The 20,114-nt window shown below is 38.9% G+C and overlaps 1 protein-coding gene across 1 annotated transcript; it reads left to right on the top strand.

Annotated features, from left to right (window-relative positions):
- Positions 1-238: 238 nt before the first annotated feature.
- LOC146994235 (protein GVQW3-like) lies at positions 239-772 on the top strand. The gene has a single exon (XM_085826336.1). The coding sequence runs from the start codon at positions 239-241 to the stop codon at positions 770-772; it is 534 nt and encodes a 177-aa protein (XP_085682462.1).
- The last annotated feature ends 19,342 nt before the right edge of the window (positions 773-20,114 follow it).

The following is a 20,114-nucleotide window of genomic DNA, read 5'->3' as shown; positions in this document are numbered from 1 at the left end:
GTAAAATTTTTAACTCTTCATAGAGCTGCGAGTTTCTTATGAACCAGGGAGCGTTTGTATAAGGGCGATTCAAATGAAAGTGAGCCAACCCCTCCTCAGCAAGAATGGTTCGGTCCATCATCTGCGGCGCATGCGCGTAGCGCAGAGACAGCCTTCATTTACGAAAGTGGCGCGAAAGTGTGAGGTTAAAGTTCTTTAAGGCGCTCTTACACTGGGTTGAAGACGGTAGCGTGACATAATGGACGCTCCAAAAGAGGAACAGCGTGGTGTGGTCAGGTTTTTGACAGCTGAAGATGTTTCCCAACGTGAAATTAGTCGCCGTATGACTGCTGTGTACGGTGAACATTGCATCGCATTAGTCACTGTGAAGCGTCGAAGCAAACGGTTCAGAGAAGGACGTGAAAGTTGCAAAGACGATCCAAGACCGGGCCAAAGCCACCTTGCAATCACCCCCGACACAATTGCACAGGTTGATGAGCTGATTAGGCAAGAACAGAGGATAAGCATCGATGAACTGGCAGAGCGTGTGAACATCAGTCACGGTTCGGTTCACACCATAATTCATGATCATCTCGGTTATCGGCTTTTGTGTGCTCAATGGATGCCCAAGATTTTGAACGACCGCCAGAAGACGGAGAGGTTCGGCACTGCTGTGACTCATCTCATCCGGTATCAAAATGAGGGTGACGACTTCTTGTCTGCAATTGTGACCGGAGACGAATCATGGTGCCACCTCTACGAACCTGAAACACGCCGGCAAAGCTTACAGTGAAAACATTTGAATTCACCACCCCCGAAGAAAGCAAACGCTGTCATTTCCTCGGGAAAGGTGCTATTGACTTTTTTTTTCGATCGTCAGGGGCCATTACTGATTGAATTTGCTAAACGTGGAGAGACTGTCAATAGTTCGCGATATTGTGCAACGCTGGATCGGCTGCGTGTCGCAATCAAGAACAAACGACCTGGAAGATTGACGAATGGTGTGATCTTGCTACACGACAATGCTCGTCCCCACGTCGCTGATGTGGTTAAGACACAACTGGCAAAGTTCAAGTGGGACACGCTGCAATATCCTCCATACAGCCCAGATTTGTCGCCATGCGACTTTCACATTTTCGGGAAACTGAAAAAACATCTCAAGGGTACCAGATTCGTGTCGGACGACGCCGTGAAGGAGTCGGTTACAGACATTTTGAATCGACAGCCCAAGGAGTTTTATGAGACGGGGATCACGCGGCTCATTTGTCAATGGGATAAATGTCTCAGTGTTCATGGAGACTACCTTTAAATAAAGTACTCTGCTTGTCATATATTCGCATTGGCTCACTTTCATTTGACTCGCCCTTGTAATAGATCGAAGTATCTTGTTTCGTAACACAGTCATCTTCTGCCTGTTTTCGTTGCTGTAGCCCAGGCCGGTACGGCCTACAATAAAACTGGGCGAATTAAGGTCATATAAAGTGTTCTTTTAATCTTTAAATCCAATTTAGAATTTCGTCCTAATAACGGGTAGATGGCCATGAATGCTGCGTTAGCTTTATTGGTCGCGTAAGTCACATGATCATGAAAAGAGAGAGTTCTATCAATATGCACTCCAAGATATTTGTAAGAATTTACAACAGGAATTGGGATATTGTCAATTTTTACGTCAATATTAAGCGGGAACAATCTTTTATACCGTCTGTAAATCACTATGTTACATTTAGAAGGGTTCACTTTAATCTTCCATAGCTTGCACCATGCATCTATTTCATTAATTTGGTACTTCAGCTTGTCTACAGCCTTTTGAGGGTTCAGGGAGTTAGTTAAAAACACGGTGTCATCAGCATACTTTAAAAGAGTTGAAGAGAAAGGCTGAGGCATGTCATTGACAAAAATGCAAAATAATTTTGGCGAAAGTACGCTTCCCTGTGGGACGCCTTTGTACATTACTTTCTTGCTGGAGAGAGAATCACCGCATCTGACTTGAAAAGTTTTTTTGAGAAATGAAATAATCAGTTTTAGAAAGCTATTAGGAAGTATGCAGTTTGAAAGCTTGTACACACGTCCTGCATGCCACACTCGATCGAAAGCTTTTTCGAAATCGAGGTAGCATGCAGCGACTGCGGTCTTTTTCTGGAAATTTAAAGCAATATAATCTATTAAGTTTGGAATTTGGCATGTGGTACAATGGCCTCTCCTAAATCCAAATTGGTTTTCGTCATTAATTTTCAATCTTTCAAGGTGAGTAGTCAAACGGTCATTTAAAATTCTCTCGAAAACTTTTCCTATTGTCGGGGGTAAACTAATAGGTCTGTAGCTTGTGACTTCATGGGGTTTTTTCCTGGTTTTAGTATCGTAATTATAATTGAACGTGCAGCGGCAGCGCCAAACAGGCGATACGGACTTAAAAACTGTACAGAAAAGCGCCAATTGGCGAAGCAGTAAACCCGTTTGGCAAACCTACAGGCTGACGGAGAGAGAAGATTTTTCCCCGACAGTCAAGTGGAACTACTTCAACAAATGTGTGCGTCTCTGCTTCGCCGAAATATGTGATCTTGTGTACTCGCATCTGTACTGTGCTCTGAATTTCTTAAGCCGTTATAATGTACACGGCAACTGTTACTTTTCCTTATTAAATTTGATTATTAATTGTAACATGTCTATCTTAACTAAGATTTCGGCTTTCCTAGTTAATGTTAGGGATATTTTCGTATGCATGTGTTACTCACACGTACATCATTGGTGACCCTGTCCCTCGCTCCTTCTGTTTCGATCCCTAATGACTATCTGTCTGAATCTTTGTTAAAAAACTAAAAATATGCCTTATTTTGATGCCAATGCTCTTCCTTATGACTGATAAAGGCTCAACCCTATTTATTTCCTCCTCATTTTATCGTACGGATTACACGTGGTTTATCACACTTAAGGAGGATTTACAGGTATGTGGTCAAATTTTTTTAATTATCTGTGATTGGTCTTAATTATGTTTTTGTGATATGTTTTGCTCTAAAATTACAGTTTTAATTTAATTATTGATTGTTTAAAATTGATCTTTGGGTAATATTGGTGCTCACACTTTTATTGAGATATTGAATGTCTTCATTATTTTATTCTAAATTGATACTGTTTTGATAAGGTATAGTGCAAAACATTAAGTTTACGATTTACGATATATTTATAATTGGCAACCATGCCAGGATCGGAAGGCCAAACCAACGAGGAATCGAATATGGCGGTTCAGGAGCCACAAATCTCACACGTGGCAGTTAAAATTCCCCCTTTATGGAAAAAGAATGTTAAACTTTGGTTTATTCAAGTTGAAAGTAACTTTGCTTTAGCGAAGATTAGTAGCGATAGTACAAAATACAACCACGTGGTTTCTTCGATAGACCCTGAAACTCTTTCCGCAGTATCAGATATTTTATTTAATCCCCCAGCGACGGCTAAATATGATGCCCTTAAAGCTAGGTTAATAGTAGAATTCTCAGATTCGGAAAGCGAGCAAATACGCAGACTTATTTCTGAATTGCATTTAGGGGACGACAAACCATCTCACTTATTGAGAAAAATGAGAGAATTAGGTGGAAACTGTATAACTGACGAATTTTTAAAATCATTATGGCTGCAAAGGTTACCTTCCGAGGTGCATGCCATTTTATCAATAAGTTCGGAATCCTTAGACAATTTAGCAAAAATGGCTGTTAAGATAGCTGAAGTGCGCACGCCAACGAACAACAGCGTGTTCGCGGTCCAGGCAGCTTCGGCGAGTTCCCCCAGAAACCCTAACGATTCTGGTGCCCCCCTCGAGGAGCTTAAGGCCTTAAGGAGTGAAATCTCTGCCCTAAGTAAACAAGTCGAGCGACTCTCCCGCGGAAAAACGAGGAATAATTTCCCCCGGGATCAACATAACACAGCACGTAGTTTTTCGCGTGGGCATTCCCGAGAGCGGGTGAAAAATTATTGTTATTTTCATTCGCGATTCGGTAATAATGCACGAAAATGTCGAGCACCTTGTTCCTTTTCTCAGAACACTACGGCCCAGGAAAACTAGCAGTAGCGGCTGTCGATCGAAATTCATCGGCAGTCGCGCATTCATGTCGTTTACATGTTTACGATAACAGACTAAATTTAAACTTTTTGATTGATTCGGGCTCGGATGTTTCATGTGTGACACCGACTTCTAAGTTTAAGAAAATGCATCCTGATTCGCTTCAATTATTTGCCGCGAATAATTCCAGAATTTCTACGTATGGAACAAAATTGTTAACTGTGAATTTAGGACTTAGACGAAACTTTTCTTGGAAGTTTTTAATCGCCGATGTACCAGTGCCTATAATAGGAGCCGACTTTTTAAGGCATTTTGATCTTTTAATCGATTTAAAACGAGGTAGGCTTATCGATAATACTACGAAATTAACTCGTATTGGTTCTCTTTCCGATTCTAAAAATTATTTTTCGGTAAAGTTAATATCTGGTGATTCACCATATCACAGAATCTTGAAAGACTTTCCGGAAGTACTGAAGTTAAAATCCGATTCGGGTAGAGTAAAGCATAGTACGGTTCATTACATCGAAACAAACGGTCCTCCTGTGCACAGTAAACCGCGTAGGTTAAGCCCTAAGTTATACGAAGCAGTAAAAAAAGAATTTCAATTTATGATAGATCAAGGTATTTGTAGACCATCAAAATCAGCATGGTCATCACCTCTTCATGTAGTTTCTAAAAGTTCGGGCGACATACGGCCAGTAGGAGACTACCGAAAACTAAACGCGTGCACCGAACCCGACAGATACCCTATCCCGCATTTACAAGACTTTAATAATACGCTTAGCGGAAAGACAATTTTTTCAAAAATTGATATCGTTCGGGCATATCATCATATACCAGTCCATCCAGATCATATACCGAAAACTGCAGTTTGCACCCCATTTGGTCTTTTCGAATTTCCGTTTTTAAATTTCGGACTGTGCGGAGCAGCTCAAACCTTTCAAAGGTTTATGAACGAAATTCTTGGAGATCTAAAATTCGCCTACGTCTACTTAGATGATATTTTGATATTTAGTGATACGGAAGATGAGCATAAATCTCACCTACGTACTGTTTTTGAAAGATTAACTTCATATGGATTGACAATTATCGCTTCGAAATGTGTTTTCGGCGTTCCGGAAATATCTTTTTTAGGCCATATAATCAATAAAGATGGTACCAAGCCTCTGACGAACAAGGTGGAACCGATACTTAACTACCCACTTCCTAAAACGGTAAAAGATTTGCAGAGATTTTTAGGATTTTTAAATTTTTACCGTCGATTTTTACCCAACGTAGCCCAGAATCAAATACATTTAACTTCGTATTTAAAAGGGGCTAAGAAAAATGATAAGACAATCCTGAATTTGTCTGAGGAAGCGCGGAGTGAATTTCAAAAGTGCAAACAGCTAATCGCTAATGCTGTTCTTTTGGCACACCCGAAGAAAGATGCCCAGTTGGTTTTACAGGTTGATGCGTCAGACTTCGCGATCGGTGGAACGCTATCACAAATAGTTGATAGAAATTTACAGCCTCTCGCATTTTTCTCACGAAAGCTTTCGCAGGCGGAAAGGAACTATAGTGCGTATGATCAAGAGCTATTGGCAGCTTATGCTGCTATTAGGCATTTTAAGCATATGTTGGAAGCACGGAACTTTTCTTTAATCACCGATCACAAACCGCTCACGTATGCATTCCGACAGCGTTTGGATAAGTGTTCACCTCGTCAGGCTAGACAGTTAGACTTTATCTCCCAATTCACCACTGAAATTCGCCATATAAAAGGTTCGGAGAATATCGCTGCCGACGTACTTTCGCGTATAGAAGCAATAAGCATGCCTAACCCTATCGACTATGAGGAAATCGCTAAAATGCAAGAAATCGACCCAGAATTACAAACATTGCTTAAAGAGTCAAAAGTTCTACATCTCAAAAAAGTTACCTTACCGAATTGCAGCTTACCGATACATTGCGATGTGTCAACAGGTAACGCCCGTCCTTACATTCCTCCGGCATTCCGTGAGAAAGTTTTTGCCACCTTGCACAATTTATCTCACCCCGGCATTCGCGCATCAACAAAGTTAGTATGTTCACGGTTTGTTTGGTCTTCCATCCGCAAAGATTGCGCGAAATGGGCACGGCAGTGCATTCCGTGCCAGAAAGCAAAAGTAAGCAGGCATACTAGAACCCCGTTAATGAAGTTTCCAGACCAATCACAGAGGTTTGATCACGTCCACCTTGACCTTGTTGGTCCCCTACCTCCTTCTCAAAATAATTATTACTGTCTAACTATGATAGATAGATTTACTAGATGGCCCGAAGCAGTACCCTTACCAGACATAACAGCACGCACAGTAGCACAGGCTTTCTATGACCACTGGATTACTCGATTTGGTTGTCCGACTGTTATTACTACCGACCAAGGGCGACAGTTTGAAAGCGGCTTATTTAGAGCCCTTTCCCAATTATTGGGAATCAAGAGGATCAGGACGTCTCCGTACCACCCACAGGCGAATGGACTGATCGAGGAATTCCACCGTCCTTTGAAAGCTGCCTTAAAGCCGCACGATACCAGTGACTGGGTGGCTGCCCTTCCAACGCTGCTGATGGGTTTCCGCGCCGCTCTCAAAGAGGACATAGGAGCAACCACTTCTGAACTGGTGTATGGAAAGACTATCCGTCTCCCAGGAGAATTTTTCAATCCGACACCTCCGGATGCGTCCCCCAAACAGTTTGTGGAGGATTTAAAATCTCACTTTGCCAGTGTCCGCCCGACCACGACTTCTAGCCACGGCCAGCGAACATGTTTCATTCATCCACGCCTTCACAAGTCCACATATGTGTTTGTTCGACACGACGGAGTTAGAAAACCACTTCAAACTCCTTATGATGGACCATTTAAGGTGCTAGAAAGACGAGATAAAACGTTTGATCTCGAAATAAAAGGGACTAAGCAAACGATCTCCATAGATAGACTGAAACCCGCTTTTGTAACCATGGACTCTTCTCAAGTTGCTTCCAAGAGTGTGAAAAAAACTTCGGACAATTGTATCACCCGTTCTGGACGATTAATCCGACCCCCGCATCGGTATGTCACATTTCGTTGACACTGCGGAGGGAGTATGCAGCGGCAGCGCCAAACAGGCGATACGGACTTAAAAACTGTACAGAAAAGCGCCAATTGGCGAAGCAGTAAACCCGTTTGGCAAAACTACAGGCTGACGGAGAGAGAAGATTTTTCCCCGACAGTCAAGTGGAACTACTTCAACAAATGTGTGCGTCTCTGCTTCGCCGAAATATGTGATCTTGTGTACTCGCATCTGTACTGTGCTCTGAATTTCTTAAGCCGTTATAATGTACACGGCAACTGTTACTTTTCCTTATTAAATTTGATTATTAATTGTAACATGTCTATCTTAACTAAGATTTCGGCTTTCCTAGTTAATGTTAGGGATATTTTCGTATGCACGTGTTACTCACACGTACATCAAACGCTTCCATTGCTGAGTGAAATGCGTGAGTCAAATGCATGCGTTAAATATGTTATAAAGTAACACAATTCAGTTTCTTGGAACTGCTTGCAGACCTTCATTGTTTATGTTGTCGTACCCTCCTGCCTTCCGGTTTTTTTTTCTTTTTTTTAGTTTTTTTATAATGCTTTGAACTTTGTTTGGAGAAGGGAATTTAATGAAGTTAGAATTATGCCGGGATTTTATATTAACTATTTCTTGCTTAACTTCTTCCTCGTGTTCGGAATTTTCTTCTTCGTGTTTATTGAAAACTTACTTAAGTTGCTTGCTAGAACTTCTGCTACGTCGGATTGTGAGTAGAATGTGTGACCCATGTAGTCAATCGGATGCAGATGTTGCGCTAGGGTATTTCGGAGGGATCTTGCGATTTTCCAAACTACATTTGGTTCTAAATCCATGTTTTCAAGGAGGGTATCCCAACTTCTGGATCTATGGTTAATAATTTCTTGTTTAATCTTTCTTGAAAGATAATTAAAGTGTGTTTTATCTCTTGGGTTTCTTGTCATTTGCCAAATTTGTCTTCTGTTGTTTCGCTGCTTTATTAGATTTAAAATGTGCTCCGGAATGTTTTTGCTATCATTTCTCTTACTGGTGAAGGTAGCGTTTATAATAGAGTCTTGAATCTTGGTATTAAGATTATGAACTGCGTTTTCTAATTCAGCGCAATTATTTATTGAGATTCTGCAAGGAATGCTAGTCATGTGATTTTTGAAAATTTTCTAATTAACTTTTTGTTGGGTTTTTTGCAGTGGTGGATAGAATCCATAAATTCAAAAAGAATGGGTCTATGATCAGAAGCTAAATCATCTTTGACTTCCAGATAAGGTGTTGCTGAAATGTTTTTCATGATAGTGATATCAAGAACTTCGCCGCTGCCGTTGTGGTGATATCTCGTAGGAATATCTTTAGAAGTATTCTAATATTGTTCCTTTGTGCGTAATCGCTAAGAATTTGGCCATTTCTGTTAATGGTCCTGCTGTTCCAAATGTAGTATTTCGCATTTAAGTCGCCCGCTACTAAGGTGGGAAAATTAAAGTTTGTAATTTTTTCTAAGTCCTGTGCTCTGGGTGCATTATTTGGAGGGTTGTAAGCGGCAAGGATGAGGTAAGGTTCGTTGAATCCTGTGTAAATTACTGCGGTCGTTTTTTCTAAATTTCCAGTATTGGGGATTTTGAATATGGTGTGCTTGAAATGATTTTTAATGATTAAAGCAGTGCCTTAACCTCTATTATGACTTCGGTCGTCGCGAAGAACGCTGTATCCGGGAATATTTGTTCTATTGCTTGGTTTTAAATGCGTCTCGTTGATCATCATAACATCAACATTATATTTTCACAAGTAATGAATTATTTCTTGAAGTTGACTGAAAGCCGTTTGCGTTAAAAGATGAGATTCTTAAAAAGCTTGTACTAGCTGAAATCAGGTTCGGGTTATATGTTGAGAGCCTAAAATTCATAATTCAGGCTTGAAAAGTAATCAAACGCGGCAATGCCGACTTATAACTTTCGAATATAGACTTGACAGTCTTGAATTTAGTAAAGAATTTCTTAACTTGCATAATTTGGATTTTCACCCATTCAAAGAAAGAATGCTCTTTTTGATTGGTTGTTTCTGTGTTATTGTTATTTTGGGAGGTAGCACGGATTTCCTGTGCACTACGGCTGGGTAATTTGGGGAAATCTTCAGGATTAAGTTTAAATTGATCTTTGTCAGCTTTTTCCTGCGCTTATTTTGCAGTTTTTTCTTCCTCTATACGTTTTTGGATATTAATTTCGTATTTTTTACAACCACGGTAGGAAGAAACGCGATTTTCTCCACAAAGAACACAGATGGCAACATGGACAGCTTTTTGCGTTTTGCATAAGTGCGTCTCGTGGTTTTCTGCGCATTTTAGGCACCTAGGAGTGTAGTTGCACAGGTCCCGTGTATGTCCGTACCTCTGGCACTTATGACATTGCACAGGGTCTGGCTTTGATTTGTAGTTTACTACGAGAACGTCTAATTCTCGAAGTTTCTTTATGTCAAAGATCTTTTTCCCATCGGCGTTTCTTTTCACCTTCGCTAAGAAAACAGGTAATTTAATTATTTCTCCATTTTTTTGGCAGTTATCTGTCTTATCTTTTCAACGGGGATTCCTAAATCCAAGATTTCTTGTTTTAGAATCTCAATGTCAGATGTTTTGGGGAGTTTCTTAATGATAGCTTTTATTGGCTTTTCTAATTTCAGCTTAAAGGTGTGAAATGGAATTTCTCGCTTTTTTAGCAATGAAGTAATGGTTATATAGTGATCTGATTCAAATACTCTGATTGTCAATCTGCCGCCTGACAGATTACCGGTGTATTTTTTTGATGTTTAAATCATTTTCAAATTCAACTTTTAATTTGTCCCAATCTGCGAGGACAATGGGGGGAATGTGACCTGCAGTCTTTTTTGGTATAATGAAGGGTTCGTCGTTATCATCATCCATTTTGTCATCAGCATTTAACTGATCGAATTAATTTTTTTGCGATGGATATTCCGGTTCCTCATTTGATAGTGTATGCTTGTGCGAGGTAACAAATCCTTCTTTATCGGTAACGCGCGAGGTAACAAATCCTTCTTTATCGGTGGATTGCTTTTTACGTTTTTTGCCGCTTGCGTTTCTATGAATCTGATTCCGTTTTTTCTTTATTATCCTTTTCCATACTGATAGTAATACTAGCATTATGCTCGCTTAAATCTTTTAGCCTAAATCATTTTCAGGACAATTGTTTTGTTTAAATGCGTCTAACTCCTGCATTAGTTTGTCTCTAATTGTGTAATCATCTACTCCTGGGTAATGCTCACGTAGCCGCTTTAATCGCGTTACATCCGTTTCCATAACCTAAGCTGCTAACGGGCTGCGTTGGCACGGTAATGCATCAAGGAACAAAAGATAGAATTCTTACCAAAACCGCCAGGCTTCCTTTCAGTTCACCAAGTCTCGAACAATCCTCATCCAAGATAGCGATCTAACTTCAGAAGCCAAAACGTCCGAAAAATTAGGAATGAAGGAAAAAACGTTTTGTCAATTAAATGCGAAGTTAAGAAGTACTCGAGAGAGCAGCCTCCGAACTGAGAGTATGCCGATGAGCGAGAGCAACAGTCGACACAGCGAGCAAGCGTTACACAACCGTAAAATAAAATTAGGAAATCAATTTTCATTTAAAACTTTACAGGCCGGTGGACAGCTGGACATATTAAATAGCAATTTAGTTGGGTTAAATACTGAAAAGAACACAGGTTAGCAAGGAAACAGTTTACACCGGGAGTAAAATGATATTCATTCATATTTTTCGACACAACACATTCAGAACATAAAAAATTCAAACTCTGAAGAAGAAAAAAAAAAAAAAAAAAACTGTAGCACACAGTAACAGCTCGGAAGGGTGCAAAGGTAGGGAGTTCACACAGACGAAAGGAAACTAGTCCATACAGAGGCTCGAACCAGAAGAACGTGGAAAAAAAGTAAGAATGTTAGATTTGTCAAATTTCAGAAAACGCGACAGTCGCCCCTCGTTCTCCTGGTTTTGTCAGGAGGGTCAAATGGTGTCAAGGGAAAATTAGCCATGGTCTCAGGATTAAAAGTGATGTCGCTTGTCCAGTGCAGGGGAACTACAGACCTTCCTCGATTTTATCAGCTCCAGCTCGGTCGAAAACCCCGGGCAAACGGTTTCTCTTCCTTTGGCGGGAACCTTGGAGAAAAAAAAGGAAGAAACAGTCGCCTAATGCCAGCAACCCTCTGAGGGCCAAATGAGATTCTCCGGGGAAAAGGATTTTCCGGCTTCCTGAAGTCGGCTAACATATCCCAGTTTTCACTGCAACCCCTTAAGCCTATTCCGAGAGGTCAAACACCTCATCGCCGAATAGCGAACTAAAGAAATATTTTGAGTTAGCCTCGTCTGAAAACAAGCAGGCTGCAAGTGTAATATGCGAAATAACGGCCACAATTTTCCGCCCTCACAAACGCACGCGCGTAATACAAGTGCATATAGCGGAAACCTCGAAGTGAAGGGTGCAGAATATATAAATTCTCCCCTGTTGTTTGACAAAAAAGTCATCTTCAAAAGGCGGGCTGGCTGCATGGGCGTTTTCGTGGGTTTTTTTCCATGTGTAACGTGTATACGAGCCAGTTTCCCTTAGAAAGTCCTCCACGAAGGCATTCCTCCCCTTAGGCAGATAGCCCTAGTGTGTTTTGCCATAATTAAATAAACCAAACCAAACCAAAGGGCGTTGTTTACCAGAGGTAAGAAGAAAACAAATTAAAATTTCTTAACAAATTCTGGAAAACAGGAATATTTTCCATTCCAACAACTTCTCGAAAAAATAGTGTTAGCAATAAGCATTGAAATTACTTCTATTACATGCCTCTTTCATCAAAATTAATCAAATTATATGTACTGAATTTTAAATCCAGTACTTCCAATTCAATCAAATACAAAATGTTTTCAATACAATTGTTGAAATATTGTACAACTGTTGTAATGCGGATGAGTAATAATTTCTAAAAATTAAGCTTCTTCAATACCTCAGTCGAAATTACCACAAGAAAGTATGGAATCATAAACTTTACCAGAAAGAGGGGTAAACATTAAATAAAAAACTAATTAAATTTACACAACCAGTATAACAAACGGAAAACTTTAAAATTTAAAGTTAAATAACCTAAAGAGTCTAACCACAACAACCTCAAACAAAACTGTAAAATAAAACCAGATAAACCTAAATTTAAGTTTTTAAACAAAAATTAAAAGTTAAAACCAAAGCTGGCTTTAAAGGATAAAAAGATTTGCACACCAAACATAAATTTAAAGTTAACAAATATAAAAAAAAAAAGAACTAAATTACTTTAAACTGAACAAATAAAATCAAATTGCTGAAAATCAAAATAAGAAACAGTAAATTACTGATAATCAGAATTAAGAAAAAATATTACATAAGTATATTGGCAGATGGAATCTTCATCAATAGTAGAAAAATCTCCCAAATTATGTAAGCCTATTCCAAAAAATTACGTTGGGCCTTTTGCTCTTTTTCGAAATAACTGAATTGAATAACAAGATTTCCAACAAGAACTCCATTGGTATTCAAAAACTATAGAAGACGGCACTGTTAGGAAAAGAAGTTATGCTACGCTAACCTTACAGAATAGCAAGTTAAAAGACAATTGCCTTCCATAAAGAAAATGAAAAGTATAGTGATAATTATACTTATTTTACTTCACTACACTTGTCAACGGCTTCATGAATGAAATTCTAAACACATAGTTCAAAATGGCCATTCCGCGGTATCTCACGCGTCACAGTGTTAAAGCAGGATAGTTAGAGCGCCTTAATTGCCGCCTGTAGCGGACAACACACACGGACTCCTGCAAGACACCGCAGAACACCCGCTCCATCTAGCTGTAGTTCGTAATATATACACTCGACTTTATTCCGTATGAAAATAGTGGTAGATAAAACATAAATAGCCAACATTTATTTTCATGAATTGTTTTATATGTTTATCTTTATAACTTTTCACTTAGTTGGCGATAACTGTTATGCATATGTGAAGATTTCAATGTTATAATTTCAGTTATTTTTAACGCAAAGCACAGAAAATATCTTCCTTGAAATATAATCTGTGAATTTCAGACTCACATTTCTAATGCACAGGAATTAAATCCATCACTACAATGAATAAATGTTGCAGAAATTTTACGCATGGAATTCGGCAAACCTCAGTGCATTAATCTCAGGGTGTGCCGCACGGAAGTTAACGTGACAATGGAGTGTTACTTGGGAGGGGTGCCTGTATTTTTGTCTGACACTAATGCTAAGCTGGGAGTTTAAGGTGTTAGTGGTATTACAAATATCGAAGTTTCACTTTATGCCTCAGATAACGCACAGCAAATATCCACACTGTTATGGCTATATTGCTACAATTCCACAAAACACCCAATACTGGCTTTACTGTAGGATCCCCTTTCCTCCGGGGCACCTGTTTGTGTTTCTTTTGTTGTGCGTTTATGTTAATTTTAATAAATGTTCTATTTCATCTTAATTCCGTTGGCAACAGAAAATAATCCTTTTGCCTTGAAACAACAAGTAATTTGAAATTTCTATTATGAATAATTTTGTCTGTTGAATTTGTTTCTAGGTGACACATCTATACTGGCCATGCTAATTTCTGTATTCTGTATTCCAAAATGAAAATACAGTCGATTGGCTTATAATCGTAAATCGTTACTTTTTGCTAAAATGGATATAAACTTGTTCAAATTACTAGTTTAAATAAATATATTTAAGCTTAATCTAAAATAAAAGTAATAACAAAATCGTAGGCAACACATGCCGCTGAAACACATTAATAGAAGATAAACAGAAGAAAAACAATGTTGTTACAGAAAAATACAGCGAAAACTTTACAACGGAATTTCAGATTTAACAAGAACACAGTCTGTAGCATTTAAAGTTGATATTGACAAAGTATACCGGAAGATTCTTATATCGGAAGAAGACGGAATTTTTTAAAAAACTAGAAAGTAAAACGGCTTGGAAAATAAAATATGGGATAATCGATTTAACACTACAACTTATTTTGTGGCTCCTTCTTCATTTCTAGCTAAATGATTGAAACAAGTCCCGACGGATTTTGGAGATGACTTGCCGCATATCTCCGAGATAATAAGAAATAATTTCTACAAGAATTACCTGCGGTCTGGGTTCAAATATGCTTAAAAAGCTACGCGGTTCTGCGCTTAATTTCTTAGGGGAAAATTTCCGAAGAATAGGTCAAAGTTTTAATTAAGCTTGCGGCACAGTTCAGATTTTAATTTCTGATAAGTGATTCTAAAGGGACATTCTTAACCAAAAGCAAAACGGCATTTTTTTTCCTTCGTAAATTAATCATTAAAAATTTGCAATTTTTTCTCACGTGTGTCAGCGCATCGCTAGGCTCAGAGACGAAGACGACAACCTCACATTTCTCATGAGGCATAGTATAGCCGTCTCAGAGAGGGATAACAACAATTCGCGTTAATGGAGAACCCAGAATGTAGCATTCGCGGCGATAAAAATATGCATATATGTACAGGTGATGAAAATTACGAAGAATACTAATTAAATATGTGATAAGAATCTTGAGTAAATACACGAGGAAGAAAAATAAAAAAATAAAATTCAGTGACAAAACTTGACTTTCAGACTCATGCACAGTGTAGTATCGTTTATACCGCTGCAAAACTAAGTCAAACATATTTTAGTATTTCTGAGATTTTCTGAGATATTAGAGGTGAACATGGTATTGAAGCAATTGCCAGCTAGTCTTGCAATTTCTTTTCGACGGTTGGAATTTTTAGTTCTGTGTGAATAATATTGTTCTGCAGGAAGCAAGAATCATAGGAAACAATACGTAAATTCCTTTCGGTTTCGGTTTGAAGTTCCGGCCAGTGCTGGAGCTGTATATAAAATTTGGGGCGGATCATGCTAAGATACGTAAACCTTTGCTTTCTATGGTAGGTTGAGAATTTCTTTAAACAGACGACAGATGGTCATAAATGCTTTGTTCGCTTTGAGGAAGATATTGTTCATATGTTCATTGAAAGCTAATTTTAACTCTAGAGCAGGGGTAGTCAACTTTTTTATACTCACCCCCCACTTTGCACTTCTGCTCATCATACTGTTACCGGCCAGTGAGTTTGCAGAGATGAGATGTCAAATTTTTTAATGTCAAGTGTTCACATCTATACAATGAAACAATTATGAAGAGCCGTTATGTGTGAGGCCCCTAATGGGATTCCGTGATAAGCTCTGTTAAGGATAGGATAACTTCCTGCTGAACACCAGTATACGCAACTAAAGCATCAAAGCATCTTCGCTGCTTTCAGAGCTTTTCTTGCCCCTTCTTATATTCTACAGATATTCTCCTGTTCTGGGATTCACCTCATTCCTCTTCACCATCAGGTCTTTTGGAGATCTTGCTCCGGTTACTGGAAGGTATTACTTTAATGCAGTAGAACCCAGGTATAATCACAGAAGTATCCAAAAGGAAGATTAGTAATTATATAGCTAAATTTATTCATTTATTCATACTTTCTCAGAAAATTTCTGACCCGGGACGACTGTTCTAGCGAAGCTGTTTCGGCTAGGGAACGTTCAATGGCAGGTAAAGCAGTTCGTTTTTCGAAAAAATGTCTCCTAACCTCACACTTTTTTAAGATGTTATAATCCCATTATGCGAGGTATAGTCATAAAAGAACACCTAAGAGAAGTGGCAAAGGCCTTAAAAATGTATGGAAATAGAAGATAATTGCGCTTTCGTCATCGAATGGACACCAGCTTCTATCGCCCATCACTAACGCTCATATCGTTCTCTAGTGGGAGGTAGGGACCAGGTTGACTGTCCTGGTCTAGAGAAACGCGCAGAGAGCTGTGGAGCAGAACTGCAGTGTAATTGAGACGCAGTTGAGTATTACCGAGTTGACAATTCAGTATTATTGAGTTAATACGCAGTCTGGTTTAATAGAATCGGAAAAGGATGGAAACTGATATGGAAGGGTTGGTTTTAATTTGCCATAAATGCACCAATTTTGCCACTTCATTAAGGATGCTTTAATAGATATGAAACGTAATATCAAGTTTTCTAGACTTGAGTATTAATACCGTCGCATCAGCGAATTTGTCCAGTAGAGTTCGAAGAATATTGAGCTTAACACTGATAGAAACACTGAAGGAAAGCGTTGAAAAATATGAATCTTGAGGAAGGTCAGCTTGAATTAATTTAGATGAGGAGTAAAAATTATTGATTTTAATCATGAGTTTTCTGTTAAGGTGGTCATTTTGATCACGGAAGGAGAGAAATTATAATTGATAAGTTTGTAGATAATGTCGGGATGCAAGACTTTGTCAAACGCTTTTTCGATGTCAAAAAAAACCTCCTGCGAGCATTCTTTATAATTAATATTAGTACTATTGTTTTCGATGATACATAGGATTTGATAAGTAGTTGAATTACTTCATAGAATCCCAACAACGAGAGATGATGCAGTTGGGGTATATGAAAGCGTAATTGTCTTCTTTCGTGATAATGATGTTTGTTTTCGTTGAAACTGATTTTATTCTGCGAATAATCAGCATAGTTATAGTTTTTTATTGATGAGACTGTTTTAAAACTATGATTGGAGTCTTTAATTAAAAGCTACTTCATGCTGAAGTATGATTTATACTTATAAGCGTTAACAGCTAGAAAAATCGATTACTTTTTTTCTTGTAAACTGCAATTAAAATTCTGTCACAAAATACATCTCATCGTTCAATTACACAATTATTATAATCTCACGTGCATTCATTCGAATGAAATTCTGTCTTCTTGAACGGAATTTAAAAATAACCTTTGAGACCACTCTATCTCGATAGATTGCATTTCCTATCCTGCACTGCTGTAGAATTCCGAGTCATCTATATGTACCTCACCTTTCCTAGTAGTTTGTTCTTCTAGTTTTGAATGACCTTGCATGTGAGTGTTACCCAGAGATGATGAGGAACTAAGAAGAAAGGTAAAGAATATTATAGTAAAAGAAATGTACGAGTGAAATCCGGAACATACTGTATTCGGTATGAAGAGGTAAGAGGCCCCACGCAGTGTTTTTTTTATGAAAATATACGCCATGATCATACCAGTGCCATCTGCCACCACGCTGTGACAAGTGCGCTCAGAGCCTCGAATCATGGTTATGTCATGGTCAAACCTTCCTACTAAACAAGCCACCAGCTCTAATTATGGTCAGGGATATACTGTATCTTATTGGTGTCTCACACTGAAGTATTTCAGGGACAATAATGTATCTTATCTATGTTCACGACTTACCAAATTTCAGCTTCTACCAAAATTTCCTACTTTCATGCTATGCAGATGATGCTTTGCTTTTTTACAAAAGTCTAGAATGCCGAACAACGTGCTCCAAAAACTTCAAGAAAAATTTATGCAAGTTAAGGACTGACGCAGAAAATGGTGGACTAATATAAATCCAAACAAATGTGAGATCCTGCTCATGCGCCGGTATAAACGCAAAAACAATATCACATGTTTTGTCGATCTCTTGGGCAAACAAATTCCTCTCCTTAACAGTACAAACTAATTCTGGGACACCTTTGATATATCTTTCATCTGGACATCCCGAGGAAAAACCAACATAATTATGAGAATGTATTATTTTCTACTGTCGGACTCTTCTGTACTCAGCATGACTCGGATGAAGCGTATTTTCACCGTAATTATCCGCCTCATTTTCATTTCATTTCATCCGCCCCATTGCCTCTCATGTGTGGGCAAAGGCCACAGCGAATGATATTAGTAAGCTGCAAATTATACAGTACGAATTCCTAAGAATTGTTAATGGTGTACCTTATTACATTAGAGACATGAATCTCCATATAGATCCTAAAATCGATTATGTAAGAAACTACCTCAATAGACTTAATAACAGTTTCTGCAAAAATAATGTTATTAATCACTCCGCTGATTTTTATCATATTCTGAACTAGGAAATTTTGAAAAAAGGATTATTGTGTCCCACCTTTCATGGCCCATGCATTTAATATGATTCCTACTTCCGACAGTTGATGCCTTTTTCACAGGAAATCTGGACATACCGAACTTCATTTCTCGAATTTCAATTCACCCTTTTAACGTTAAATAATAGTCCCGTGGTAAAGTACTATGCTGTGGATCTGCGGGTAATCAATTTGGAGCCCAGCCCTAACTTGAATGCAAAGTTTTTATTTTTCTTACGTCTTGAAGTCAATCCAGCTTAGAACGACGTCTGATGTTATTTTTGGTCTTTAGCTTGTATTTGTAATGCCACCCGACTTTATACTATGAATATTTAAACATATTCATCATGCTTAGTAACTCATAGACCAGTGATGCAGACAGACGCAAAGTTTCCCAGACTTTCTTCTGGACCTGGTACACTGACATATTGTGTTTTCACTTTGGACTATGTTCATCTCTTCTGCAACATATGGACTTTATATATTTTTTAAATATTACTTTTTATTTCTCCTTCTTCTCCTGCACCGTAATTTATGTGTACAGAAATGGCCGCCACTTCATGACGTCGACAGTTCTCCCAGATGCGTAATTCTTCGATTTCAAGCCTCCCGCTGATTCGCCGGTGTAAAGTATTTAATGGGCACTCTCCTTGGACGCTGTTTTTTCTCACATCCTCGAACAAGATTCCTTATTCACACATCTCTCATGCCATGTAAAAATGTTTTTCTGTGCATGATTACTCCCCCCCCGGGGGTTGACTCAGGCGAATGCCTGGGAAGTACTGGTTAGGATCTGTACCTAGGCAGTCTCAACCACGGGGGTATAAAACACTCTTCACAGCAGGCCTGAGAGCTCTCGAAACAGAGCAAGTCTCGGCAGGAACCGCACTGGTACTGCCTTGTCTGCCTTTGTGCTGTGGGGTCGAAACATGGTTGATTGATTCACGGTGGGGCGGCCCTAATCCCGTTTGGCGCCATCATGGTCGCATTAGGTCGGGAGCCGTTTCGCTCCAAACAGCGTTGTGCATGATTACTGACTTACCATCTATGGATCTACTCATCTTATTTATTAGCCCGAGGCCCATTGTGGAAATATCTCAGGTTGCGAGAAGTTATTGCTTAACGCAATAGAAAACCTGCGTAAATGCATGTGTATCAAGGTATCATAGGAGTCGCGGTTTGCGAATGTTGCTTTTTGTTACGTCTCTCACAACCTAGGGTACGTCTCAGATCCGATTTTATGGCTCCCTTAGCGTGACCATGAGCTTCGATTGAGCGTTCTCAAGATCACGGCTACTCTGTGATTATTCCCGGTTGCTAATCGCATGATTCCTATCGTGGTATGCTATACATTGCTTTCGTGTAATCTTATTTTTTAATCCTTTTTAATTTTAAATTTAATCTTAATTGCATCTCGTATTTTCGGCCGTTGGATTGTTGAAGTCGCATAGTTACCCCCAAGCTTCCGCTGCTATGTGATTGGGGGGGCTTGAGAGTTACTGCGTGCCCATCTATCTGTTGGGGATCTGGTTAGGGTTTCGTTGGATACGACGTCTTGGATTACGGAAAGGGCAAAAGCTATTTTTCAGCAATTAGTTGCTGAAAAAGGTTAGGCTTGAAAGTAATACATTCAACAGAGCTGAAACACAAGATTTCAGTTTTCTAAGATTCGTGTTAAACTCGATAGAAATATGCGAGGACTCAACTGCTGATAATACTACAGCTTCCACTTCACGAATACAGCCTAACTTCCTTCAATGCCACTTCGCGAAAGCATACGCATATTGATATGCAGAAAGGCATTGAAGAAATTACCTCAGATAAAGATATTAGTTGAGATTAGAAATGCACGCCCAAACAAAAAGGTGATCAAACTGTCTGGACAATCATTATCGCGTCATGCTATACAAACAAGAGACAATAATATCCACGTAAAATAACGATGAAGAACAAAAGCAATGTTTAGTCAGGGAAAAAGGTAATTTAAACTCCTCACAAAATAATGTTGTTAATCATAGTGAA

Source organism: Stegodyphus dumicola, chromosome 11 (assembly GCF_044657685.1).
Source record: "Stegodyphus dumicola isolate Sdum_Otavi_A_Nest chromosome 11, ASM4465768v1".
Classification (NCBI taxonomy): Eukaryota; Metazoa; Arthropoda; class Arachnida; order Araneae; family Eresidae; genus Stegodyphus; species Stegodyphus dumicola.
This window is presented reverse-complemented; position numbering and strand designations above follow the sequence as displayed.

Bases quoted from the DNA above. Each gene is read 5' to 3' on its own strand.
- LOC146994235 (XM_085826336.1), top strand. From the start codon at position 239: ATGGACGCTCCAAAAGAGGAACAGCGTGGTGTGGTCAGGTTTTTGACA.